Source organism: Neltuma alba, unplaced genomic scaffold (genome assembly GCF_004799145.2).
Source record: "Neltuma alba isolate B1F8T4 unplaced genomic scaffold, ASM479914v2 tig00001054_pilon, whole genome shotgun sequence".
NCBI classification, from domain to species: Eukaryota; Viridiplantae; Streptophyta; class Magnoliopsida; order Fabales; family Fabaceae; genus Neltuma; species Neltuma alba.
In genome coordinates this window covers 13,549-38,052 of record NW_021632305.1, presented here as the reverse complement: position 1 = coordinate 38,052, position 24,504 = coordinate 13,549, and the positions used below count along the sequence as shown (strand labels likewise).

General features: G+C 36.2%; 1 protein-coding gene across 1 annotated transcript; it reads right to left on the bottom strand.

Moving 5' to 3' along the window:
• Positions 1-730: 730 nt before the first annotated feature.
• On the bottom strand, positions 731-2,475 carry LOC114749888 (uncharacterized). The gene is made up of 2 exons (XM_028938431.1): positions 2,365-2,475; positions 731-1,288 (listed from the first exon to the last, which is right to left on the bottom strand). Exons 1-2 carry the CDS (start codon positions 2,473-2,475, stop codon positions 731-733), a joined length of 669 nt encoding a protein of 222 aa, XP_028794264.1.
• Positions 2,476-24,504: the final 22,029 nt, after the last annotated feature.

Genomic DNA, 24,504 nt, shown 5'->3' with positions numbered 1-24,504 from the left:
AACCACTTATCTGCCTGAGCCGTTAAAATCAAATTCAATTTTCCTTCCATCTGAGGGGTCAACTCTTGGGTAGGAAGGATCAATGTTTTATTTTTGCAATCAAGGAGGCTATTTTAGGAGGACAACCAGTTCAAGCCAAGGATAACATCAATATCACAGAAAGTTATGTATATAAGGTCTAACATAGTGCAATAGTGAGTATACCGAACAATACAACTCAAACAAACAGCAAAAGTTAAATTTTCCATTCCGGTGAGAGTGGAAACACACAAGTCATATAGCAATATGTTGACAGTAAGACCTAATCACCTAGCGCAATCATATGATATAAACTAGTGGCTAGTACTCGAGTCAAATAAAGCATCCACAAGGTAACCATTCACAATAACCGTACCTTGGATCATCTCAGACAATTTACGAGCTCTTCCTGATTGAGGGCAAACATCTTGCCTTGAGCCTGAGGTCTACCCATACTATCGGCACCTTACAGGTACTCTTTGGAAAAATGTCCGGGTCATCCATATCTGAAGCACACATTATGACCCATTGTGCATGGCCTATCTCCGTGATTACTGCCACAGTGCTTGCATTCTCATCCTCGATGAACATTCTCCATACCTCCTCATCGGACTCCTCGTCTCGAATGTTTGTTCCAATTGAACTTCTTCCTTTTCTAGTTGCCACCAAAAGAGGTACCTTCCTAACCCGCTTTTGCCCCTGACTTCTCAGCTTATGGGGTTGCCTTAGCTAGTTCTATGTGATTCTGACCGTTCTCAGTGATACGGCAGACTTCCACTATATTGTTAAACACTTCCAACTGCCACGGGGCCACCTTTTCTCTCAACTCGGGCTTCAACCCTATGATTATTTTCTCTGTAAACCAAAGCTCATCATTCATGTGCCAGAGATATGTGGAGTACCTGGATAACTTAATGTACCTGGCCAAGTACTCATCAAAAGGCTTATTTACTGTCTTCTTAATCATAAGGAATTTCGCTTCCTTTTCATCTCTAACAGATTGAGGAAAGTATTTCAAAAAGAATTTTTCTTTGGAAACCTCCTGGGTGATGGGAGTTACATTTGCTTGGAGGACTAGTTTTTTTTTCCTCCACCATCTGTTTGCCTCTCCTTCTAGCTTGTATATCACCATATGAGCCTTCCTCTTAGATGGACATTCCAATATGGCAAAGATCTTTTCTAGCCGATTTATCCAATCCTCAGCCACTTGGATATCAAATGTCCCCTCAAAGGCTGGAGGGTGGTGTTTCCCGAATTTAACAATCCACTGCTACAGCGTATTAGGTTCTACAGCAGGTTGAGGTCTTACAGGAGCGGTGTCTTGTTGTTGTTGTTGTGGTTGTGGTATGGGTTGGGCTGTCCTGGCCACACCTTGTTCAGGTTGCTGTAACTGTGCCAATATTACTGCTACTGTTGTAGCTATAGCAGCATCTCTTTCTTGTTCTTGCCTACTTGAGTGGCTTGTATTTAAGCTATGGTCCTTTACTATTCCTCTAGTCTCTCCATAATTCTTTCCATTGGATCAATAGGGGGTCTTGATTATTCTCCACTTCCTCTCGATCCTCGTCTTGTTCTGACTATTTTGTTGTTTTCATCTTAACTACAAGAGGAATAGAATCATTAATTTACATAAACGATATTTATTTTACCTTTCAGATTTATATGTACACTAGGCACAGTCATCAAAATATATGGCCATAGCCCACCGCAGTTATAACACAACATACAATTATCCTACATTTACATTCCTAAAGCAGAAAAAGGAAATAAGGTAGTAACAAAAAGTTCTAAGTCATCCAGGATCTGATCAAAGTTATAAGGCATAAAAGATCTGCAGAGCTATTATAGTTGTGTATGCTAGACCCGGGTAGTAGGTAGTGTCTCTAATAGCACCTAGCACCAAAGAGCATCATCTATACACTGGCCCTCCTCGACTACCTCATTATGTAGTAAAGAAGTAGTCCAGGTATACCGCAGCATACTGGTTTTGGGTTTGGTTTATATGCCTACCTAGCTCAATAAATTCCTTGAAGAGGCTATCATGAATAAGGGTCTTTTCTTGATTGGCAGATCCTTAGCCTTGATTTTCCCCGGTCTCATGGTCTTGATAGGCACCGCTCTAATAGCACTAGGGCCTGCCTCACCTAGGTGTGGCTTGGGTCTTGTGGTACTTTGTGCATCCCCCTCTACCAACTTTACTATATCATTGGAGTCCTTCTCTCAATAGGTATTCTCTATCTAATTGAGGAGCTACTAATACCCTAGTGGTGGAGTCGGGTCATCAAGGTTTGAGATATGCGGGTAGTACCATTCTAGGCATGGCTCTCTCAGCATCCTCTGATTTACCATTTCCCCGGAGTCGCTGCTACAACAAGCCATAACTTTTCCTGTGCTAAACTCAACTACAACATACCAATCCACCATAAGGTATAATCCCATCAAGCAATCACAATCCATAATCATTCATCACAACTAATCACAATTCGCAATTCACTACCATAATTAACAACCAATCACATATCACAATATAAATCAGTCAACACAGTGTAACTTGGACATAGCCAGAATCCTTGCTCTGATACTAAAAAGTGTCACACCTTCTTTATTACCATATTATACATCAATTAGAACCATTAAAATCCATTTCTCATAGCTCAAGAATGAAAATTTTCAAGTCTAAAATCTTTCCAATTCAGTCTGTCTGTACATTGTTCACAGTTTTTTGGGCTAAATTTAAAAATTCATAACTAATTCTAGAAGAATCAAAATAAGGTGGTTCCAATTTTCATGTGAAGGTTGCTAAGAGTTCTTTAAGGAAAAACATTCCTTGGCCTCAATTCCATTCAAAACAGTACCAGAAAATCCGACAATGTGCACTATTCATATGATCAATATTTGAATTTCTAGTATTTCAGCCCAACTTTGGAAGGGCATAACTCATAGCACAAAACTCTAAATTTAATGGCTTATCACTTGTTTTAAAGCTAAAAATGAGATCTATAAATATACAAAATCTTACTTCTAGATTCTACCATTTGCCCATTATTTTATGCAGCACAAGTTTGACCTTATTTAGGGTATTTTTATCCCCTATTCACCATTTTCTTGAATTTTGTTTTCCCTTTTCTTTGTCCATACCGTTTAGGCATTCCACCATCCCATATTCCAGCATTAGGACATGTCATAAAAATATAATTTACATGATATCATCATTCAGATTCATTACAAACTTAACATAAAATTCACTAAAACATTACATAAAATTCCAAAATATTATAGCATTCACAAAGATCTCTTATCCTAACACCAATTCCTTGCCTTGATCCGTGGATGAGCCACTCCCTAGTTGAGACATAAATTGACATAGGGGGGATGAGATTTCATAGAAATCTCAGTAGCGATTGAATTATAATTATCATGTAAATCAAGCAAGTTAAAAATGCAACCCGTTATAAAACTTCAAAATATCCTCAAGCCACATAAAATCATAATTATCATCATGCTAGGAGAGGAACATCAACACTTTCATATTGACATAATTCTATGCATTTGGCCAAAGCACAAACCAAGTTCATCCAATCAACCATAACCACAATACAAGTTCCTCAATCCAAGCAAATAACATAATCACATTAACAAGCAAGATAAACAATCAAACTATAATTCAATGCTACCTTTTAACACTTGACACTTTTGGTCTCCTCAAGGGGCTATGATCCTCCTTAGTTTCTCCTCATGAAACCTAGATTCAAGCATAAATATAAGCTATATTAACAATTAAATAACTTAAACACAATGCTTTAATCTTAACCTAACATTTTCCCCCTTTTTCTTTGATTTTCAACAAAATTGTTCCTCTTTTAGAATCAATGATCTCTTGGCTAAATCCTATACAATTTTTCATGAGGAATTTACATATCCAATTAGTTTTACAAAAATTAAACTTCTTCACCCTCAATCAATCTTGACCGAATAGGGGGTATATAACTTTCAAAAATTTTATTTTTGATTTCAATGATTTTAAACACTTCCCTTTGGTATATCTCTACACAAAACACATTTTAAACCCATTGGAATCATTAAATCAATGCAAAACAAACTCCTCCACCATGTACTGTTCTTGGTCGAAATGAACATAAAGGACCCCAGGTTTCTTTCAAAAATCACTTCATACATAAACAAGCTTATTCCACTTGATATTTAAGGTTTTTATCTTTCCCTAAGATGGCATGTTCAAACTAAAATTTGGGTAGCATTTCTCCTTGATTTTCCAAGCCAAAACCCTAACCAAAACTAGTTTAAATCTTAGAGATAGTAAGGCTGGAACATACCTTGGTGAATCCTTGATGAAAATTGAATGATTCCATGCCTAAATCCCTCACAAAATTCAGTCAAGAAGTCTAGAAATAAAATGGCAGCACCTCCCCTTGTTTTTCCCAATTTTTCTTAGATTTTTCCTTGTATCTTAGGGGGTATTTATAGGCAAAACATCAACAGCAAGAAAGGTTTAGATCAATCCAAGTGGATATTTTCTAGAGTTTTCCAAGCTTTATCCATAAATTTTGGGTTTTATTTTAATTAAAATGGTAGGGTCTAGAAGCTGCATGAAATTGGGCCTAATATGGGCCCCACAAATGGTCTAGGCTGGCCCAAAAAGATGGCTCACAACCCAAATCAAAATCCCAAACCATTTTGAAACTTTATTGGTTACTATTCACTAGTAACATTCTATAATTTTTTTGAACCTTCCAAAATTTATTTTTCTCCATGATAATTTACCTTTTAATATAAGAGCATGATATGAAAATTTTTAGAATTTTTTGCCACCTCTAGGTATTTATTTTGAATTTTCTCCAATTAGGCCTTTATCAGTGTCACTGCGGAAAAATAAATTCTCTAAAATTAATTCCTCAGCTTCCAAGGCATAAAACCAATTTTATAAATTCAAAAAAATATTTATATGATTTGTCCATATTTTTTTCAGAATTATTGAGACCTCTAACTAATTAAAATAATTATTTTTCTCTGATTTTCTAATATTTTCCTGAAAAACCTTCGTTTACAGGAAATTCCATAACAATTTATTTTCATAATAATTCTACCTTTCAGGCCTCAAATTAGACATAAAGTTGTATTATTCATATGGTCAAATAGTATATTTTCAAATTCTCTGCTCTAACTTTGAGCAATCATATTTCTTAGCCCTTATTTTAAAGCTTAGGATGTGTACTAGTTGCTCACCAAATTTCATGGGAAGATTCATTCATTTACCATACTTTTGTTATGTCTTAATTTAATTGCTCATTATGGGATAATTTATCTCCTTATTTGCATTATCATACTATTATACACCATTATCATGCGCGCGGTCATCCTATTAAATCATTAAATACTCCTATGTATTGTCATAATCAATCAAACATGCCATTTTCATCTTTTCTCATTACATAACATTAAAGGCATATTCATGAATATTTCATCATGAATAATTACATAACATGATATAACATAACATGACATAACATAGCATAGCTTTTCTTAAAATTTTCTCCCCTTCTTGATTCCATACCTTTGCCAATTCTCTTCCATGCTTATGAAACCTATTATGGTTGGTCAAGGGAGTATAAAATTCAGAAGAATCTCAATGAAAAACATTATCATATATATATATATATATGCAAGGTGAATGTAAGTATATGAAATGCTTACCTCATCTATCACAAGCTGGCTATTAACATGCTTTTAAGCTCAATGTTTCATACTTTCATGCATAGCCATAGAACAACTAGAAATAGAGAATCATTCATTTACATATATCTCATTTTATCGTTAATTAACATCAAATACATCAAGCATAGAATAAAGGTAAGTTCACTGCCTTGTAAATCTATGCCTTTCCTCTTGCTTCTTTTTGCTTCCAACCATCAAGGTTGTTTGATCAACCTTTCTCATTCATCTTCCTTAATGTCCAATGGCTCTAATTACATCAACACATTAGAGCCATGGAACAAATAACATCCCTACTTTGCTCTCTTTAATATATTTTAACCATTTAACCTTAAATTTTTGAGCTTTAATTCCAGTCTTTCTAAAATTAACTCCATGCTATTCCCTCATAATTTTACATGTAGAATCTATTTTCAAGCTTAAATTAAACAAAATCCAATTCCTTCCCTTAGAACTCAACTTGGCCAAATGCATAAAGTTAGGATTTAAAATTTTATGTTTAATTCTAATGTTTCTAAACTTGCTTTATCACTTTTAGCCCATATAATTTTTCATTCTAAACACATTGGAAACATCAAAATCATCAAAATCTAACCTTAGTATCATCCCTAGCCTGGGCCGAAAATATACACAACATAAGGGAAAGTTAGATTCTTTTCATTTTCACCATAAAATCACTTGATTCTTGTTCCTTTCTAGCCTTTAAATATGATTCCATCATCGATCAATCTTTTTCATAACTCAAACATATTTGGACAGCATGAGAACACTTAGGATTTTATGCTTCTAAATCTCCACAAAAACAATAACTAAGGTTTACAAGACATAAAGCATTATAAACTATATTAAAAACCATCATCTTACCTTATCTTGAAGCTTAGTTGTATATGGAATTTGAAACTCTCTCTTTCTCTCTTCTTTCTCTTCTCTTCCTCTCCTCCATGGTCTCCCTCTCTTTTTTTTTTCCTCTATGTTGGCCAAAAATCCCTAAGCAATAGGGGGAAGGGGTTTTAGTTACTATTTACCTTGGGTTAATCTAAAGTACCTTTACCATTTTCCTATAACACATGTGTCTCTTGCATCATCTCCCTTACATCATTGAGCTAGGTGGCACAATTTTAGAAGAAGAAAGAAGAGGAGAAAACCAAGTTAAACTTGTGCACATTCTCTTCTTACCAAGTGTCTTTGCATATTTAATATGTGACTAGTAAATATTATTTTAATCTTTTTCCAAGTCTTTTTCGTGGCAAATGGCATAATTCCAACCTTGTTCTCTTCATCAACTTATCATCAAAATAGGGAGGAAAATAAAGAAAAATTCGTGCATAATTATATCATTAGTTATTCCTCTACCTATTTCATAATTTTACACCATATCGGGTATTTTTTCGGGTCTTGACTTATCCGGTATCATTGGTATATGCTTTGATACCTTTTTCTCATAATAAATAACTCCATATGATTAAATAATGCCAAACATTGGGCAAGATGAGCCTTTGAGGTTTCAATCTCTTAAAGGAAGCACCAAATTATTTTATTCCACTGTAACTTTAACCAAATAGTTTTTGATATTTCTTGGCTCCAAATTTTATTCCCCAGCTTTATGAACTCCCTTTCATTAAGAGAAAATTTTTAAATTTTTCTCAGGTCAAAGCTCAACATGTAAATACCTTTTTTTACAGATTTCTCGGATACCCCCTTTGTAAAATTTGGCTTTAAATCTTTTTAAAGCAAATCTCTATACTTTTAAGGGTTGGGAATAATTTTATAATCTGTCATAATGTGCAAACTACTTTTTTCCTCATCTTTGATTATTTGAGGCATCTTCATATTTTAAATAATTGGCTTTAACTAATTTTTCCTCAGTTAGCCAAAATTCTCATAATTAGCCAAATTACTAAAAATCCATTCTTGGAGCACTTTGATCATTTTTAACCTTAAATAGATCTTAATACCTCATTTCTAGAATTTTTGGGCCTATTTTCCATCATTACCCTTTTTGGCATGAAGTTTTTAAAAATTACAATTAGGTCCTTGCTAGGGTTTTGCTTCAAGAATTATTTCTTTGAGGTTTCTAGAATGCTTTTAGCCCATATTCATCCTCGTTCTCTTAGGTAGAGAAACTCCAAGAATAAAATCAATCATATGCTCAATTCCTCTTAAGGAAGGAAGCCTATCAGGTATCTCATCTGGGAATAAATCACCAAATTCCTGCAATAAAGACACAACACTAGAGAGCAAAGAGTGGTTAAGATCGTTAGTGGAAAAATAAGCATTCTTACACACAAGCACCAAGACTTGCTCACTCAACAGTACTCTCTTAACCTCACTTTTTCCAGAAATTAAACTCTCTATCTTTTTTTCACTTTTCTCATGTTCTTTCTTTTTCTTTTCTCTCTCTTTAGTTTCTTTTTTTTTTCCACTCTCTCCTTTTCTTTCAACTCATTCATTCTTTTGCAATCCTGTTTAATCCTTACTTGGTCCTCATAAGCTTTTTTTGGCCTAAGAGGCTTCAATACAACGATTTTTCCATGGAATGGGATAGAATAACAATTTTTGTAACAATCATAGTAAGCTTTGCTATCAAATTGCCATGGCCTTCCGAGTAAGAGATGTCCAGCAAGCATTGGAATCACATCACATAGAACTTCAATATGATAGTTCCCAATAGAAAAGGAAACCAAAACCTGCTTAGTGACTTTAGCCTCAGCACTATCATTCAACCATTGCAATTTATAAGGTTTAGGATGCTTCATAGTAGGCAAGTCCAGCTTTTTCAACAAGTAAAGTACTAGCAACATTGGTAACACTACCACTATCAATAACCATGCTGCATACCTTATTCTTTATGAAACACCTAGTGTGGAAGATAAGCTATCGCTGCTTTTTCTCATCATCTTCCTTTACATGAATATTTAGGGATCTTCTAGCCACCAATGCTTCTCCCGTAACAGGTTCAGCATTGTCTTTGATAATGATGGCACTCTTATTGGGACATTTGGAAGCAATACGCCCCTTTCCATGACATCTAAAACATTAAAGAGAAGAGGTTTTATCAGTAAAAGAAGTTTTAGAGTCAAGTTTCTTACCACCATCACCCTTGGGCTTGGATTCCTCCTTGGCCTTAGGGGTGAATCTTGCTGCATCCTTAGCCTTGGAATCCTTCCACTTGGAGGTTGGTTTAGAGTCCCTCCAGCCATAGGATGAGGATTTGGAGTATTTCTCTTTAAACTGTTTTTCAACTTTGATGGCTTTATGCACCAACTCCTCCTTATCAACAAAAGTGTACATCTCAACTTTGTCTCTAATTTTAGGTCTCAGACTATCAATAATTCTGCTCATGCTTGATTTTTCATCTTCTTGTACTCCAGCATGCATCTTAAGAAGATCAAGCTCATGTACATACTCTTCTACTGTCATAGAGTCTTGGCTAAACAGTCGCAACTTTCTATTAAGCTCTCGATAGTAGAAACTAGGAACACACTTCTTGCGCATGAGTTTCTTTAGCTTCTCCCACGTACGAGGGGGACCTTTGCCCTTGAGGCGTCTCTCAAGCTGCAAATCTTCCCACCAAATAGTAGCATAGTCAGAAAATTGAAATGAAGCTAATTTTACCTTCTTTTCTTCAGGCCAATCATTCAATCTAAAAATCTGCTCGAACTTCATCTACCAATCAAGATATTTATCTAGATTGGTATTACCCTTAAAAGTAAGATACTTGATCTTCGAATCAATTATGGCCGTGTCATTTTTGGAATGTTTGCTCCTGCTCTTTGAAGTTGACAAACCAAATCTAATCACCCCATCATCACTACTACCTGCTTTAGATATCTTTAACTCTTCCATTTCCATCTTGAGTTTGAGAAACTCATCTCTCATAGCCCTCATGAATACTTTGATATCTGTGTTGAATTCTTCATTATTGGATTCTTTCCTGTTTATCTTTAACCTGAGATGTTAGTTGAAGCAAAGAGAAAAGAAATAGAAACAAAAGACCTCACCACTCTGCTCACGTGTTCCACTCAATTAATTTGGTGCCACTCGTGTTTCTCTCAACTTTGGCTTTTATATTGAAGTAAAACACTCTTGCCTTTTACCACTCAAACTTGTCTCCTATAGTATTCTTGATTGAAACTCAACAAAAACCAAGAGACAATATTAGAAAGTTGTAACCTTCACAACCAGAAATTGTAAGAGCTAGCAACTATGTGAAGGAGGGGAAAAGATAAGAGATGAAAGAAGAAGGATAGGAGAAATGTGAGGATGGAATGAAAGGAGGGGGGAAATAAGGAGAGAAGAAGTTTATGATGAAAAAAAAAGGATAGAAAAAAAAACGTGGAAAAAGGAGGCAGAAATTGCAAAATGAAAATAAGGTTGTGAAAGTAAAGGAAAATAGGAAACAAAGTAATTAGGAAAGGTACTACCTTGAGAGAACTTTAGGAAAGTGAGTACCTTGCAAAAAAAGAACTGAAATTAGGCAAGTAGTATGAAAAGGAAGGAAAAGCAATAAGAAACAAAAGAAAGAAGGAAACTTGAAGAAAGAAAATAGGAAAGTAATATGAAAAGGAAAGGAATTCAAAATAAGAAACTAGTTAAAACAAAGGAAAGTAGGAGTCTTACCACCCAAGTATAAAGATTTAGGAAATTAATTGTGACTTGCAATGGAAGCTCTTTCAAATTAGGAAACTTGCCTCTTATGCTGCAATCTCCAAAATCTTAAACTCTTTCCCTTTTTTTTTTTTTCAATTTTTGAATTTTTTTTCCAGCAATTCTGCAACCTTTTTTCTTTTTGCTTTTTTTTCTTCTTTTTTTTTTTGTTTCAACACAACAGCACTTTTTTTTCTTTTTTTCATGATTTTTTTTTGCTACTCAAAAGAAGAAAGCAAGTCAAATGAACAAAATAAAAAGGGTGGAAAGGATATGAAAAGGAAAAGAGCAAAGACAAACAAAAAAAGGGATGGAAATAAGGAAGAAAGGAGGAAGAATAGAATGAGGAGAATGGAAACGAAAGGAAAATAGAAGCAACAGAGGAAAAAAATTAAAACACCAAAAGATAGAACTTAAAATCTAGCAAACCTTAGCTCTGGCACCACTTGATATGAGGGGACATACGGACCGGCTAGAATCAAGTAACGAACAAACGGTTGATCTAAGTAGGACTTTAAGAGAACCTGTCTCTTACAACCCTAGCCATGAGGACACCACAAGGTTGATGATATAAGGTACGGATACGAATCGGCTAGAAACAAGTCAGGAAACTAGACGAACGATCGAAGGTATGACCTTAAGAGAACCTGTCTCTTACAACCCTAGCCATGGAGACACCACAAGGATGATCAGTCCTTGATACAGTAGAGTATTCCCACGAGAATACGAGGCGGCAAGCAAAGCTCACTCAAGAAAAATAAAATTCTCTAAAATTCATTCATTCAAATCTGATCTCCAATTACAAAAAACGTAGCCTTACATAAGCAGCAAAAGAACAATCTAGAATAAAAAAAACCTAGGTCATAAATGCCATAAATGTGCCTTAATGATGATTGACTATCTTGGTTGGCACCAATTAAGGCTAAAGGAAATAGGAAATTACCTTTTCTTGAAGAAAAGGCTGCTACCTAAAAATAGGAAACTAACCTAAAATAGTCTTATGCAATCTTTGACCAAAAGGCCTTATTTAATGCAAATAAAAATGGAAACTTAAAAAAACGAAATTAAACCATAACTAATACATAAAGACGCCTTCTTGATGCTTCTTGAATATTCTTGGACCTTCCAAGTGGATCTTCATAATTACTATTCACGTCTATAAGCATGCATGGGCCTTTTAGGCATCCATTTGGGCTTGAATATATTTGAATCACGTTCTGAAACTCCCATGGTCCATAACAAAATGCATTTGGGCCCCAATTTAAAAGATTATAGCTCTAATGGATTCCTCCAGGCACATATAATTGTGTTGGGCCTTTAATAACACGAGAATTGGCTTCAAATGCTCCTTTTGGGCTCTTAGAACACGTGCTCTTGTCTTGCTCAAGGTCCAAGTATTTATACTCCAACGACTCACATGCCATGGTGGCTTTCGAGGTGGCCTTCCATATGTCACATCAAGCTCCGCACATGTCCATGTCATCATCCAAGAAATGATCCATGTCCTCCTCCATGTAAGCATTCTTGAGTTATAAATTTCCTGAATACTCTGGAGGGCTTGTTGAGCCTCTAATTGGATGAGTGCTACTTGGGCTTCATGACCTCCATATTGTATGCTATCAGTTGATCAATCCCTTGATACTGTCGAGTATTCTCACGAGAATACAAGGATGTAAGCAAGGCTCACACTAAGAGAAATAAACTCAATTCTCATTCATCTAAATTTGAATTCAATTACAAAAAAACGTAGCCTATATATAGGCAACAATAGAACACTCTAGAATCAGCATCCTAAGACATAAATGCTAGGGATGATGCCTCATTAATGATTATTTGACTATGGGAGGCACCATTTATTACATAGAAATAAAAGGAAATAACTTAAACTTCAAGAACAAGTCTGCAATTAAAAAAAAGGAAAGTAGATCAAAACATGATCTTCTAGAACACTCCTTGACCTAAAAAACGAATTTAAATCATAATCAATTCATAATGATGCCTTCTTGATCCTTCTTGAAGATTCTTGTACGTCACTTATGATCATTGTCCAAGGCACATGCTTGTCACATGGTATTTCAAGTGAATTCTTCAATCTGAACCCCACATGGGCCTTGTACATCATCTTATTGGGCTTCTAGCAATGTGATCACCATTTTTGGACTCCTTTTAGGCTCATTAAAATGTGTTTCTTCCAAATAAATAGGCTCCAGCTCTTTTAGCTCTCTTATTAGATAATTTAGGGCCTCCTTCATAGCTTTGGTCCTTGCTCTTGTCATTGGGCCTCCAATGCCTTGTAATGAATCTTTTGGAATGTGGACTTCTTTGTTTGGGCTCCTTGCCTGTGCTCTTGATCACACCATGCTCCTCCATCAGGAATGATTGGATCACTACTCTACCTCACAGCAAACAGACCAGATATTCAATTCAGTATAGGGATTTGTGCCAGATATCAGTCAACCCCTAAGGAATCGCATGAAGAAGTCATCAAGAAAATTCTTAAATATCTTACCGGAACACTAAATCTGGGGATATGGTATCCAAAGAAAGGAGCAAAATACTTAATGTGATACTCAGATGTTGACCATGGAGGTTACAAGATAGATAGAAAAAGTACGAGTGGGCAATATCAATTCCTTGGAGATTGTCTGGTTTTATGGTCAAGCAAGAAACAAAACATCGTGGCCATATCTTCTACAGAATCAGAGTATGTTGCTACTGCAAGCTGCTGTGCTCAGATACTATGGTTAAAATAGTAATTACAAGATTTGGGAATCAAGTTGAAGGAAATCCCAATCCTTTATGATAATACAAGTACAACCAGCTTGTTAAAGAATCCAGTTCATTACTCCCGAACCAAGCACATTGATGTTTAACATCACTTCATTAATGATCGTGTTTAAAAGAAAGATGTGAAAGTGGAATTCACTCCCACTGAATATCAAGTTGCAGACATCTTCACGAAATCTCTTGATCAACAAAAATTGAATTACTTTAAACGAGAATTGGGAATGATAAATCCTAATGAGTTGTAAGACATTCTATGTTATCTCTTTATTTTGAGTATTTAAATTTAATGTTTTGATGATTAGAAAGTTAACTTAAGTATCAGAGTGGATAGAAATGTGTTTAGCAAAATACTCTATTTTGACATTAAAAAATAGAGGTAAACAGAGGAGAAGATATTCAAAGAAGACATTGATAATTATAGCTTAAGAATTGCTATATTTATCGATCACATGATTGATAATAGCACTTATGGGTTACATTATCGATCATTGAAGCTTATGGAGATTTGGCACTCAAGAAATTATGGATAACGTGTTTGAAAATACAAATTATCAAACACATGATTGCTTAAATGAAAGAAAAGTTCATGGATAACTAGAAAAAATAGCTTAAAAGGTAATATTGATCAATCATTTGATCAAACACCTCATTTATCGGTAAGATTATCGATCAACACAGGCAGGTGTGACTTCTAACTGTAATTTATCCATAACTTGATCAATAAACTGGTTGTTCGATAATGTGTTCCATAATTGTTCATCATGTTCTTATGCTCTTCAAAATTATTGATAAGCTTATCGATCACCCACATAATTGATAATCTAATCGATAATTCTCAGCATTTTAAGTGTAAAAATTTGAAATTCCCTTGTTAGTTACAAAACCCTAACTTGATAACTACTACCCCTATTTTCTAGAAATGGTCAAAATCTCTCCTATCCCTTCAAATTTCTTATTAAACCTCTTCTAAAAACACCTTCTAAGCTTGTCCAATTACTCTAAACCCATCCTCACTTAAGAATCACTGAACACTTCTTTCAAAAATCAAGACTACGCAGAAATGGCTCAAGTGAAGTAGCTTGGTTCAAGTCAGGAAGAGGGCTTTGAAAAGCATGCTCTACCTAAAGAAACAACATCCTCAAGTGCCAAAACAACATACAAACCCAAGGTTTAACAAGAGAAACTCCTAGAAGTGGTACAATGAAAATTCGAGAGAGTCAGTCACAAGGCTCTTCTTAATAAACACTGAGCAAGAGAAAGACTTGATCAAAATCCAACTGCTTGGGGTTTCTAAAGGATTAGAAACTAAATCTAATTAAGAGATTTTAGTTCAAAAAGCTATGGATGCTGCTATCAGTCATACAGTCCCTAAATAGTCGAGAAGAAAGAAATAGAGGGCCAGTGAAAAGGTATCTCATAAGGCCGTATTTCAAGGTAATCCCTCTCAAACCTCTGCAGAAGAATTTCTGGTTGGAAAGTTAGATGAGGAAGTAAATGTGGGAAAATATAAAACTGATTTTGCCACAAGAAAATTTTGTCTAGTAGTGTCTGTGGACTTAGAGATATTAAAAACAAATGAGAAAATAAGATTAGATTTGTCTAAACCCATAGAATACTATAGGAAATGGTTAAGTATAAGAGAGGATTGCTATCCAGAGGTGGTGAGGAGGTTTTACTATAATATAGAAGTTAATGATGCCTATGATAAAGAGGGAAACTTGATAAAAAGCTTAATCACCGCTAGACTCAAAGGCCAAACTATCACACTGGACCTAGTGAAGATTAATGAGCTACTGGGTACTCAGGAATATGTAAGAGGGCCTGAAACGAATGCTATGAAGGCATATAAGATATTGATGCAAAGTGATGCTTTTCCTGGAGAGCTCAGCTTCCCTCTTAGCCAAATATGTGATTATTTTAGAATAATCCACTATATTTACTCCAGAAGCATGGTCAATAAGTTTGGGAGCTTCTCATATTTAACCTAAGAGGACTATATACTGCGGGCAAGAATCATAAGTGGAGAAAAGATCAATATTGGGGCCCTAATCTATAGTGAGATGAAGAACTTCACATTGTTCAGGTCTAAGGCATCCCCTATTCCTTACCCTCAACTGGCTTTCTATTTTCTCTAAGTACACAACATTGCATATTTAGAACCTGGAGACAAAAAGGAGAAAATTCCCATTTTTGGAACCTCTCAACTCAACAAAATGAGGATTCTATTGCCTTTCCAACCACACTACTACAGAGTGAGGAATACTTGACGCTAAATATTTGACGGTTATTACAAAAAACCGTCAAATATAGTATCCCAGAAGAAAACTTGATGGTTTTAATAGGAACTGTTAAGTTTGTTGGGAAAATACTTGACAGTTTTTAAAAAACCATCAAATATTCTCCAACAATACTTGACGGTTATTTTATTTTATAACCGTCAAGTATCTTTGAGGGTAAACTTGACGGTTTCTCCTTAAACCGCCAAGTTTAATAATACTTGACGGTTGTTGCTTGAAACCATCAAATATTGTTTTAAGATACTTGACGGTTATTAATAGAAACCGTAAAGTATTGTGTTTTAAAACCCCCTTTTGCTGTTCATTTTGCTCTACCCAATTCAAAATTTCCAGCGCCCTTTTCTACTTCGAACTCTCTAAGCCTCTATACCCACCTCATTTTCGGCCCTTCCCTTTTGTTTTTATTGATCGTCCTCCATCATCGTCCCTCTCTGTGTCCTCCTTCATCACTGCGGCGTCCTCCTGCATCGTCGTTGTGGCGTATTGTTCTCCAGATTTGACAGCTTCAGGTTGGTCCTCCTTCGTCACTCGCTCCCCTTATTTCCTTTAGTGCTTCCTTCGAAATGATTGTGGTTGAAAGAGGATGATAGGATGATGTTAGGACCATTCACAATGCGCACACGGAAAATGGGTTTTTCTGTTCGGCCGAATGGGTTTTTCAGTTTGGCCGCTGAATGGGTCTTTCGCATTTTGATTAGTTTTTGGGTTTAGGGTTTTTCAATTTTGTTTTCACCATAAATTGTTTGGTAAATAATCAAAATTGCTAATGTTTCAATTTTTGTTTCTGGAATTGAAATTGATTGACTGCTAGTTTTCTGCCATAAAGCCTGGGGAATGCTAAGTTATAAGCCGTTATGCTGCCAAATTTTTTTCAAATAGAATAGCACATCAGTAGTAGTAGAATATTTTTCAAACTGAAGTGAAAGTGAATTTTTGTTGAATTACTAGTTGCTAACAACTAGAATTACTAGTTGTTAACAAGTAGAATTAAAGAGGGATAAATGTGATCAATAGTGCCTCATGTGTTGACTTTCTATTTTTGTTTAATTCTCACAATATCTTTGAGTCGCTAATCACATTTTCCTCTAAATGATTCATCTTAGTCAGGGACCATGGGCAAGGAATGACTGTCCACCAATCGTCTATCAAAAGAATATTGGGATAGGGTAGAAGATTTTATTAAGTTTGCGATTGAGCACGTCGATGATCGCAACAAGATTATTTACCCCTGTCTTAAGTGTTGCCTTCTGAAGTGGGTTTCGCCATCCGATTGCGAGAGCTACTTAATTATCAATGGAATTGATCAAAGTTACAAGTGTTGGATAAAGCACGAAGAGATAAGAGATGTGAGTAATAGTAGTTGAGGGCATAGTGAAAGCTGTGGATCATCTAATCTTGACATGAGTACATGTGAAGCTGATTGTCCTGAGGAGATGACAAATGCGATTGAACGGGAACTTGACGATTGTCCTGAAATGTTTGATAGATTGAAGTGTGATGCTAAGATGATCTATATGAAGGTTGTACTGATTTCACAAAATTGTCCACAGTGTTAAAACTATATAATTTGAAAGCAAGAAATGGGTGGAGCGACACAAGCTTCACAGAACTGCTGTTGCTTGTTAAACAAATGCTACCGAAAGAAAATGAGCTTCCAAGTAAAACATATGATGCAAAGCAAGTGTTGCACTCTATTGGCCTCAGCTATGAGAAGATAATTGCTTGCCCCAATGATTGCATTTTGTTTAGGAAGGAGTATAAGTCACTAACTGAGTGTCCTATGTGTAATGCATCGTGCTACCAAGAGAATGGGAAGAGCCTGAAGAAGGCATTATGGTATTTTCCCATTGTGCCAAGATTCAGACGTTTGTATAGTAATGTAGAAGATGCAAGAAATTTAAGGTGACATGCGGATGAAAGGGTTAAGCCATCCTGCTGATTCTCCAGAATGGAAGAAGTTTGATATTGAGTATCCTGAATTCAGAGAAGAAGATAGAAATCTACGCCTTGCATTAGCCACCGATGGGATGAACCCGTATGGGATGCAAAGCAGCACCCATAGCACATGGCCAGTGATTTTGTTTATATATAACCTTCCTCTATGGCTATGCATGAAACGCAAGTATTCAATGATGTCTATGATAATCTCTGGGCCAAAGCAACCAGGAAATAACATAGATATATATATCTAGCTCCATTAATTAAAGACTTGAAAGTATTGTGGGAGAATGGAGTTGATGTATATGATGCATATAAGGAATTAACGACTTTCCTGCGTATGGTAATCTCTCAGGGTATAGCATTAAAGGGAAACTTGGTTATCCCTGGTGAGGACCTTTTTGTCATTCGCCTTGGGGTTCTCAATCAAAAATAAATCCAAGCTATGCAGTATAGTGCAAACTCAGATCGTTTCACTTTTGGGAGCCTTTATTAATTATCTAAGCTAGACTAAATGCCATGCAATGCAATGAAATGGGGTTTTGGGTTTTTAAGATTTAAGATAATAATGATGGAATGGAAATGAATGATAGGAAATCTCTTGAAAATGGTTTTAATGGCAATCATAGTTCACTTAAGATATTGGGAGTTTCACAAATCCATTAGGTTTTCTTAATAACAACCTCAATAACTCATTGAGTCCAATGTTTAAATCAATGAATTTCATTAATGAAAACATTGTTAAGCTTCCCTAATGTGTAATTTGAGAATGATCATGCAATTGGCTCAATGTAACCCACAATCAACTCAATATCAAAACATGACCATGCAAGATAGGAGATGATAAGGAACGGATACGGATCGGCTAGAAACAAGTTAGGAAACTAGACAAACGATCGAAGGTAGGACCTTAAGAGAACCTGTCTCTTACAACCCTAGCCATGGAGACACCACAAGGATGATCAGTCCTTGATACAGTCGAATATTCTCACGAGAATACGAGATGGCAAGCAAAGCTCACTCAAGAGAAATAAAATTCTCTAAAATTCATTCATTCAAATCTGATCCCCAATTACAAAAACGTAGCCTTATATAGGCAGCAAAAGAACAATCTAGAATCAAAAAAAACCCTAGGTCATAAATGCCATAAATGTGCCTTAATGATGATTGACTATCTTGGTTGGCACCAATTAAGGCTAAAGGAAATAGGAAATTACCTTTTCTTGAAGAAAAGGCTTCTACCTAAAAATAGGAAACTAACCTAAAATATTCTTATGCAATCTTTGACCAAAAGGCCTTATTTAATGCAAATAAAAATGGAAACTTAAAAAAAACGAAATTAAACCATAACTAATACATAAAGACGCCTTCTTGATGCTTCTTGAATATTCTTGGACGTCACTTATGCTCCTCCTCCAAGGCACATGCTTGTCACATGGTATTTTGAGTGAATTCTTCAATCTGGACTACACATGGGCCTTGTACATCATCTTGTTTGGCTTCTAGCAATGTAATCACCATGTTTGGACCCTTGATGGGCTGATTGAGGGATGCTTCTTCCAAATAAATGGGCTCTAACTCTTTAAGATCTTTTATCAAACAATTCAGCGCCTCTTTCATAGATTTGGTCCTTGCTCTTGTCATTGGGCCTACAATGCCTTGTAATGGGTCTTTTAGAATATTGGACTTCCATCTTTTAGCTTGGGCTCCACGCTCCGTGTTTTGGTCTTCCTTTGATGCTTGATCATGCCATGCTCCTCTATCATTCCCTCCCTGCTCAAAAGGATTCGTCCTCGAATCTACAGCATCAAAGAGAGATAAATCAGTCACATTAAATGTAGCACTTACATTACCGTAGGAGCTAGGCAAATCTATTTTATAAGCATTATCATTGATTCGCTCCAAGACTTGGAAAGGGCCATCTCCTCTTGGCTGCAACTTAGACTTTCGTTGTTCTGGAAACCTCTCCTTTCGCAAGTGTACCCAAACCCAGTCTCCAGGCTCAAAGACAACCTTCCTACAACCTTTGTTAGCTTGCTTTGTATATTGCTCATTCTTTCTCTCGATGTTGGCCCTCACCTTAGCATGTAATTCCTGCACAAACTCAGCCTTTTTCTTGCCATCAAGGTTAGCTCGTTCACTAGAAGGCAAAGGCAGAATATCCAAAGGAGATAGAGGATTAAAGCCATAAACAATCTCAAATGGAGAGAAAGAAGTGGAAGAGTGAATAGCCCTGTTATATGCAAACTCTATGAGGCAAGCAGTTGACCCAATTCTTCAAGTTCTTTTGAATTATTGCACGTAACAAGGTAGTGAGTGTTCTATTGACGACCTCAGTTTGCCCATCCGTTTGGGGATGTGCCACAGTAGAAAACAGCAACTTAGTTCCAAGCTTACTCCACAAGGTCCTCCAAAAATGGCTAAGAAACTTTACATCCCTATCACTCACAATGGTTTTAGGCAATCCATGCAATCTAACAATTTCTTTGAAGAACAAGTCAGCAATATGCACAGCATCATTTGTTTTAGAACAAGCAATAAAATGAGCCATTTTACTAAATCTATCCACTACAACAAAGATACTATCTTTCCCAGATTGAGACCTAGGCAAGCCCAACACAAAATCCATAGAAATATCTACCCAAGGTTGGGAAGGCACAGGTAGAGGGGAATATAAACCATGAGGTTGAACCTTAGACTTTGCATGCCTACATGTCACACATTTAGCACAAACAGACACAACATCTTTGCGCATACCAGGCCAATAAAAGTGTTCATGCAAAAGAGCTAATGTTTTGTCAACACCAAAGTGACCCATCAAACCACCACCATGAGTTTCTTTTACAAGCAGCTCACGCATAGAGCAATTGGGAATGCACAATTTATCTTTCTTAAAAAGAAACCCATCAGATCTATAAAAGTCATTCACCCCATGCTTTTCACAAGAAAGCCAAATTTTGGAAAAATCACAATCAGAGTCATACAACCCTTTCAATAATTCAAATCCAAGTAATCTAGCATGAAGAGAAGTGATAAGAGAATACCTCCTAGAAAGAGCATCAGCAACAACATTCTCTTTACCTTGCTTATGCTTGATCACATAAGGAAACGTCTCTATGAATTCCAACCAGCGAGCATGCCTCTTGTTAAGCTTACCTTGAGACTTTAGAAACTTCAAACTTTCATGATCAGAGTGAATAATGAACTCTTTGGCCAAAATAATGCTGCCATGTTTCTAAAGTTCTTTTCAAAGCATAGAGTTCCTTATCATAAGTAGAGTAATTCAAGAAGCTCCACTTAATTTCTCACTGAAGTAGGCAATAGGCCTAGACTCTTGCATTAGAACAGCACCAATACCAATCCCAGAAGCATCACATTCAACTTCAAAAACTTTATTAAAATCAGGTAAACACAAAAGTGGTGCATTGGTTAATTTCTCTTTCAAGGTATTAAAAGCTGTTTCTTGTGTTTCACCCCATTTAAATGTCACATGCTTCTTAACAAGCTCATTTAGAGGTGCAGCAATAGTTGAAAAATCTTTGACAAACCTCCTATAGAAGCTTGCTAGTCCATGAAAACTCCTGACTTCATTGGCATTCTTTGGGGTTGGCCAATCTCTTATAGCTTTCACCTTTTCCTCATCCACATGGATCCCTTGAGCACCTACAACAAAACCAAGAAACACAACAGAATCCATGCAAAAGGAACATTTCTGAAAATTAGCATATAAGCTATTCTCCCTAAGAGTTCGAAACACCTCATGCAAGTGATTAACATGGTCATCTATTGTTCTACTATAGACAAGAATATCATCAAAGTAGACAACCACAAACTTCCCAATAAATGAACGAAAAACATGATTCATCAAGCTCATGAAAGTACTAGGTGCATTAGTTAACCCAAAAGGCATAACTAACCATTCATACAATCCAAATTTAGTTTTAAATGCTGTTTTCCATTCATCTCCCTCTTTCATGCGAATTTGATGATAACCACTCTTAGGTCAATTTTAGAGAATAAAGTAGCACCATGCAACTCATCCAACATGTCATCTAATCTAGGAATGGGGTAGCGATACTTAACTGTTATTTTGTTGATGGCTCTACAATCAACGCACATTCGCCATGAACCATCTTTCTTGGGCACTAGAAGTACTGGAACAGCACATGGGCTCAAACTTTCCCTTACAAAGCCTTTCCTCATGAGTTCATCAACTTGGCGTTGAATCTCTTTAGTTTCTTCGGGATTGGCTCTATAAGCTGGTAGTCTATTAGGTATAGAAGCTCCAGGGATGAAATCAATCCTATGCTCAATTCCTCTTAAGGGAGGAAGCCCATCGGGAACTTCATCAGGGAATAGGTCACCAAATTCCTGCAACAAAGCCACAACACTAGAAGGCAAAGAGGGGTTAAGTTGGTTAGTAGAAAAATAAGCATCCTTGCACACAAGCACCAAGACTTGCTCACTCAATAATGCTCTCTTAACCTCACTTTTCCAGCAAATAGACTCTCTTTCTTTTGTTCATTTTTCTCATATTCATTCCTTTTCTTTTCTTTTTTCTGTACTCTCTCTTTTTCACTCCACTCACTTATTTTTTTGCATTCTTTCTCAATCCTCACTTGGTCATCATAAGCTTCTTTAGGCCTAAGAGGCTTCAATACAATGATTTTTCCATTGAAAGGTACAGAATAACAATTTTTGTAACCATCATGGTGAGCTCTACTATCAAACTGCCATGGTCTTCCAAGCAAAAGATGTCCAGCAAGCATTGGGACTACATCACATAAAACTTCAGCATGGTAGTTGCCAACAGAAAAAGAAACCAAAACTTGCTTAGTGACCTTAGCTTCAGCACTATCATTCAACCATTGCAATTTATAAGGCTTAGGATGCTTCATAGTAGGTAAATCCAACTTTTCAACAAGTAAGGTACTAGCAACATTGGTAACACTACCACTATCAATAACCATACTACATACCTTATTCTTTATGAAGCACCTAGTGTGGAAGATGAGCTCTCGCTGCTCTTGCTCTTTATCTTCCTTTGGTTGCATGTTTAGGGCTCTTCTAGCCACTAATGCTTCTCCCTTAACAGGTTCAGCTTCATCAATCTCCAATTCAGAATCAGTCACCAAAGAAGGCATGTCATCATCACTTTCATCGCCAGAATGCACACTGTCATACTCGCCATTATCTTTGAGAATCATGGCCCTCTTATTGGGACATTGGGAAGCAATATGCCCTTTTCCATGACATCTAAAACATTGAAGAGAAGAGGTTCTATCAGTAGAAGAAGTTTTAGAGTCAAGTTTCTTACCGCCATCAATCTTGGGCTTGGATTCCTCCTTGGCTTTTGATGTGAATTTTGCAACATCTTTAGCCTTAGAATCCTTCCACTTGGATGCTGATCTAGAGTCCCTCCAACCATAAGATGAGGATTTGGAGTGTTTTTCTTTATACCGCTTCTCAACTTTGATGGCTTTATGCACTAGCTCTTCTTTATCAACAAAAGTGTACATCTCAACTTTGTCTCTAATTTCAGGCCTTAACCCATCAATGATTCTGGTCATGCTTGCTTCTTCTCCTTCTTGTACTCCAGCTCGCATTTTAAGAAGGTCAAGTTCGTGCACATATTCATCTACAGTCATAGAGCCTTGGCCAAACAGTCGTAACTTTCTATTTAGCTCTCGGTAGTAGTAACTAGGGACATACTTGTTGCGCATGAGTTTCTTTAGCTTTGACCATGTATGAGGTGGTCCTTTGCCCTTAAGGCGCCTTTTAAGCTGTAAATCTTCCCACCAAACAATAGCATAGTCAGAAAATTGATATGAAGCAATTTTTACCTTCTTTTCTTCTGGCCAGTCATTCATTCTGAAGATTTGCTCAAACTTCATCTCCCAATCAAGGTATGCATCTGGATTTATATTACCCTTGAAGGTAGGGTCATAGGTGTCCAAATCACGTTTTTCAGGTCCGCTCCTATTCTTTGAGGATGAAGAACCAGATCTAATCACCTCCTCATCACCACTACTTGCTTTGGATGCTTTTAGCTCCGCTAGCTCCAACTTGAGTTTGAGAAATTCATCTCTCATGGCTCTCATGAAGAGCTTAGGATCTGTGTTGAATTCTTCCATATTGGCTTCTTTGTCACTCATCTTGAAATTGAAACGTTAGTGTGATCAAAGAGAAATGAAATAGTAAGAAGGGACCTTACCACTCTACTCGCGTGTTTCACTCAAGAAATTGTAGTGTCACTCGTGTTTAACTCAAATCTGGCTTTTAAATTGATGTAATAACACTCTTGCCTTTTACCACTCAAACTTGCCTCCTATAGTATTCTTGTTCAAAACTCAACAAAATCAAGAGACAATGTTAGTAAATGGTAATCTCCACAACCAGAATTGCAAGAACCAGAAAATATAAGAGATAAGAAAGGAATATGTGATAAAAGAAGAAGGATAGGTACCAAAAAAAATGGAAAGGAAGGAAAAGAGGAGGGAAAAAAACATAAAAACAAAAAGAAAGAAAGGAGAATATGGAAAGCTATGAATTAGAAAAGAAAGGGAAAAAAAAAGGAAGAAAATATTTAGGAAAGGTGCTACCTTGAAAATAATTTAGGAAATTGGGCACCTTGCAAGAAAAGCAAATCAAGTTAGGAAGGTGAGATATGGAAGGAAGGAAGCAAATAGGAAACTTGAAGGAAAAGGAAAGAAACTCAAATTAAGCAATACGAAAAAAAAAAGGAAACAAGAAGAAATTAGGAAACATGCAAAGAGAGGAAATAAGAACTCTTACCACCCAAGTTTAACGATTTAGGAAACTAGTTGTGACTTGTAATGGAAGCTCTTCTCAATTTTAGGGAACTCATCTTTAACATTGCAATTCTCAAATCCGCAGCTTCTCCTTTTTTTTTTTTGAATTTTCGTATTTTTTTTTCTAGTACTCCTTTTTTTTCCACAACACAACACTTTTTTTTTTTGCTTTTTTTTTGTGCACGAATTTTTTTTCTCTTTTTTTTTTTTTTTGCTGCTCAAAGGAACACAGAAAGTCACAAAAAGAAAACACAAATAGGAGGTGGAAAGGCGAAGAA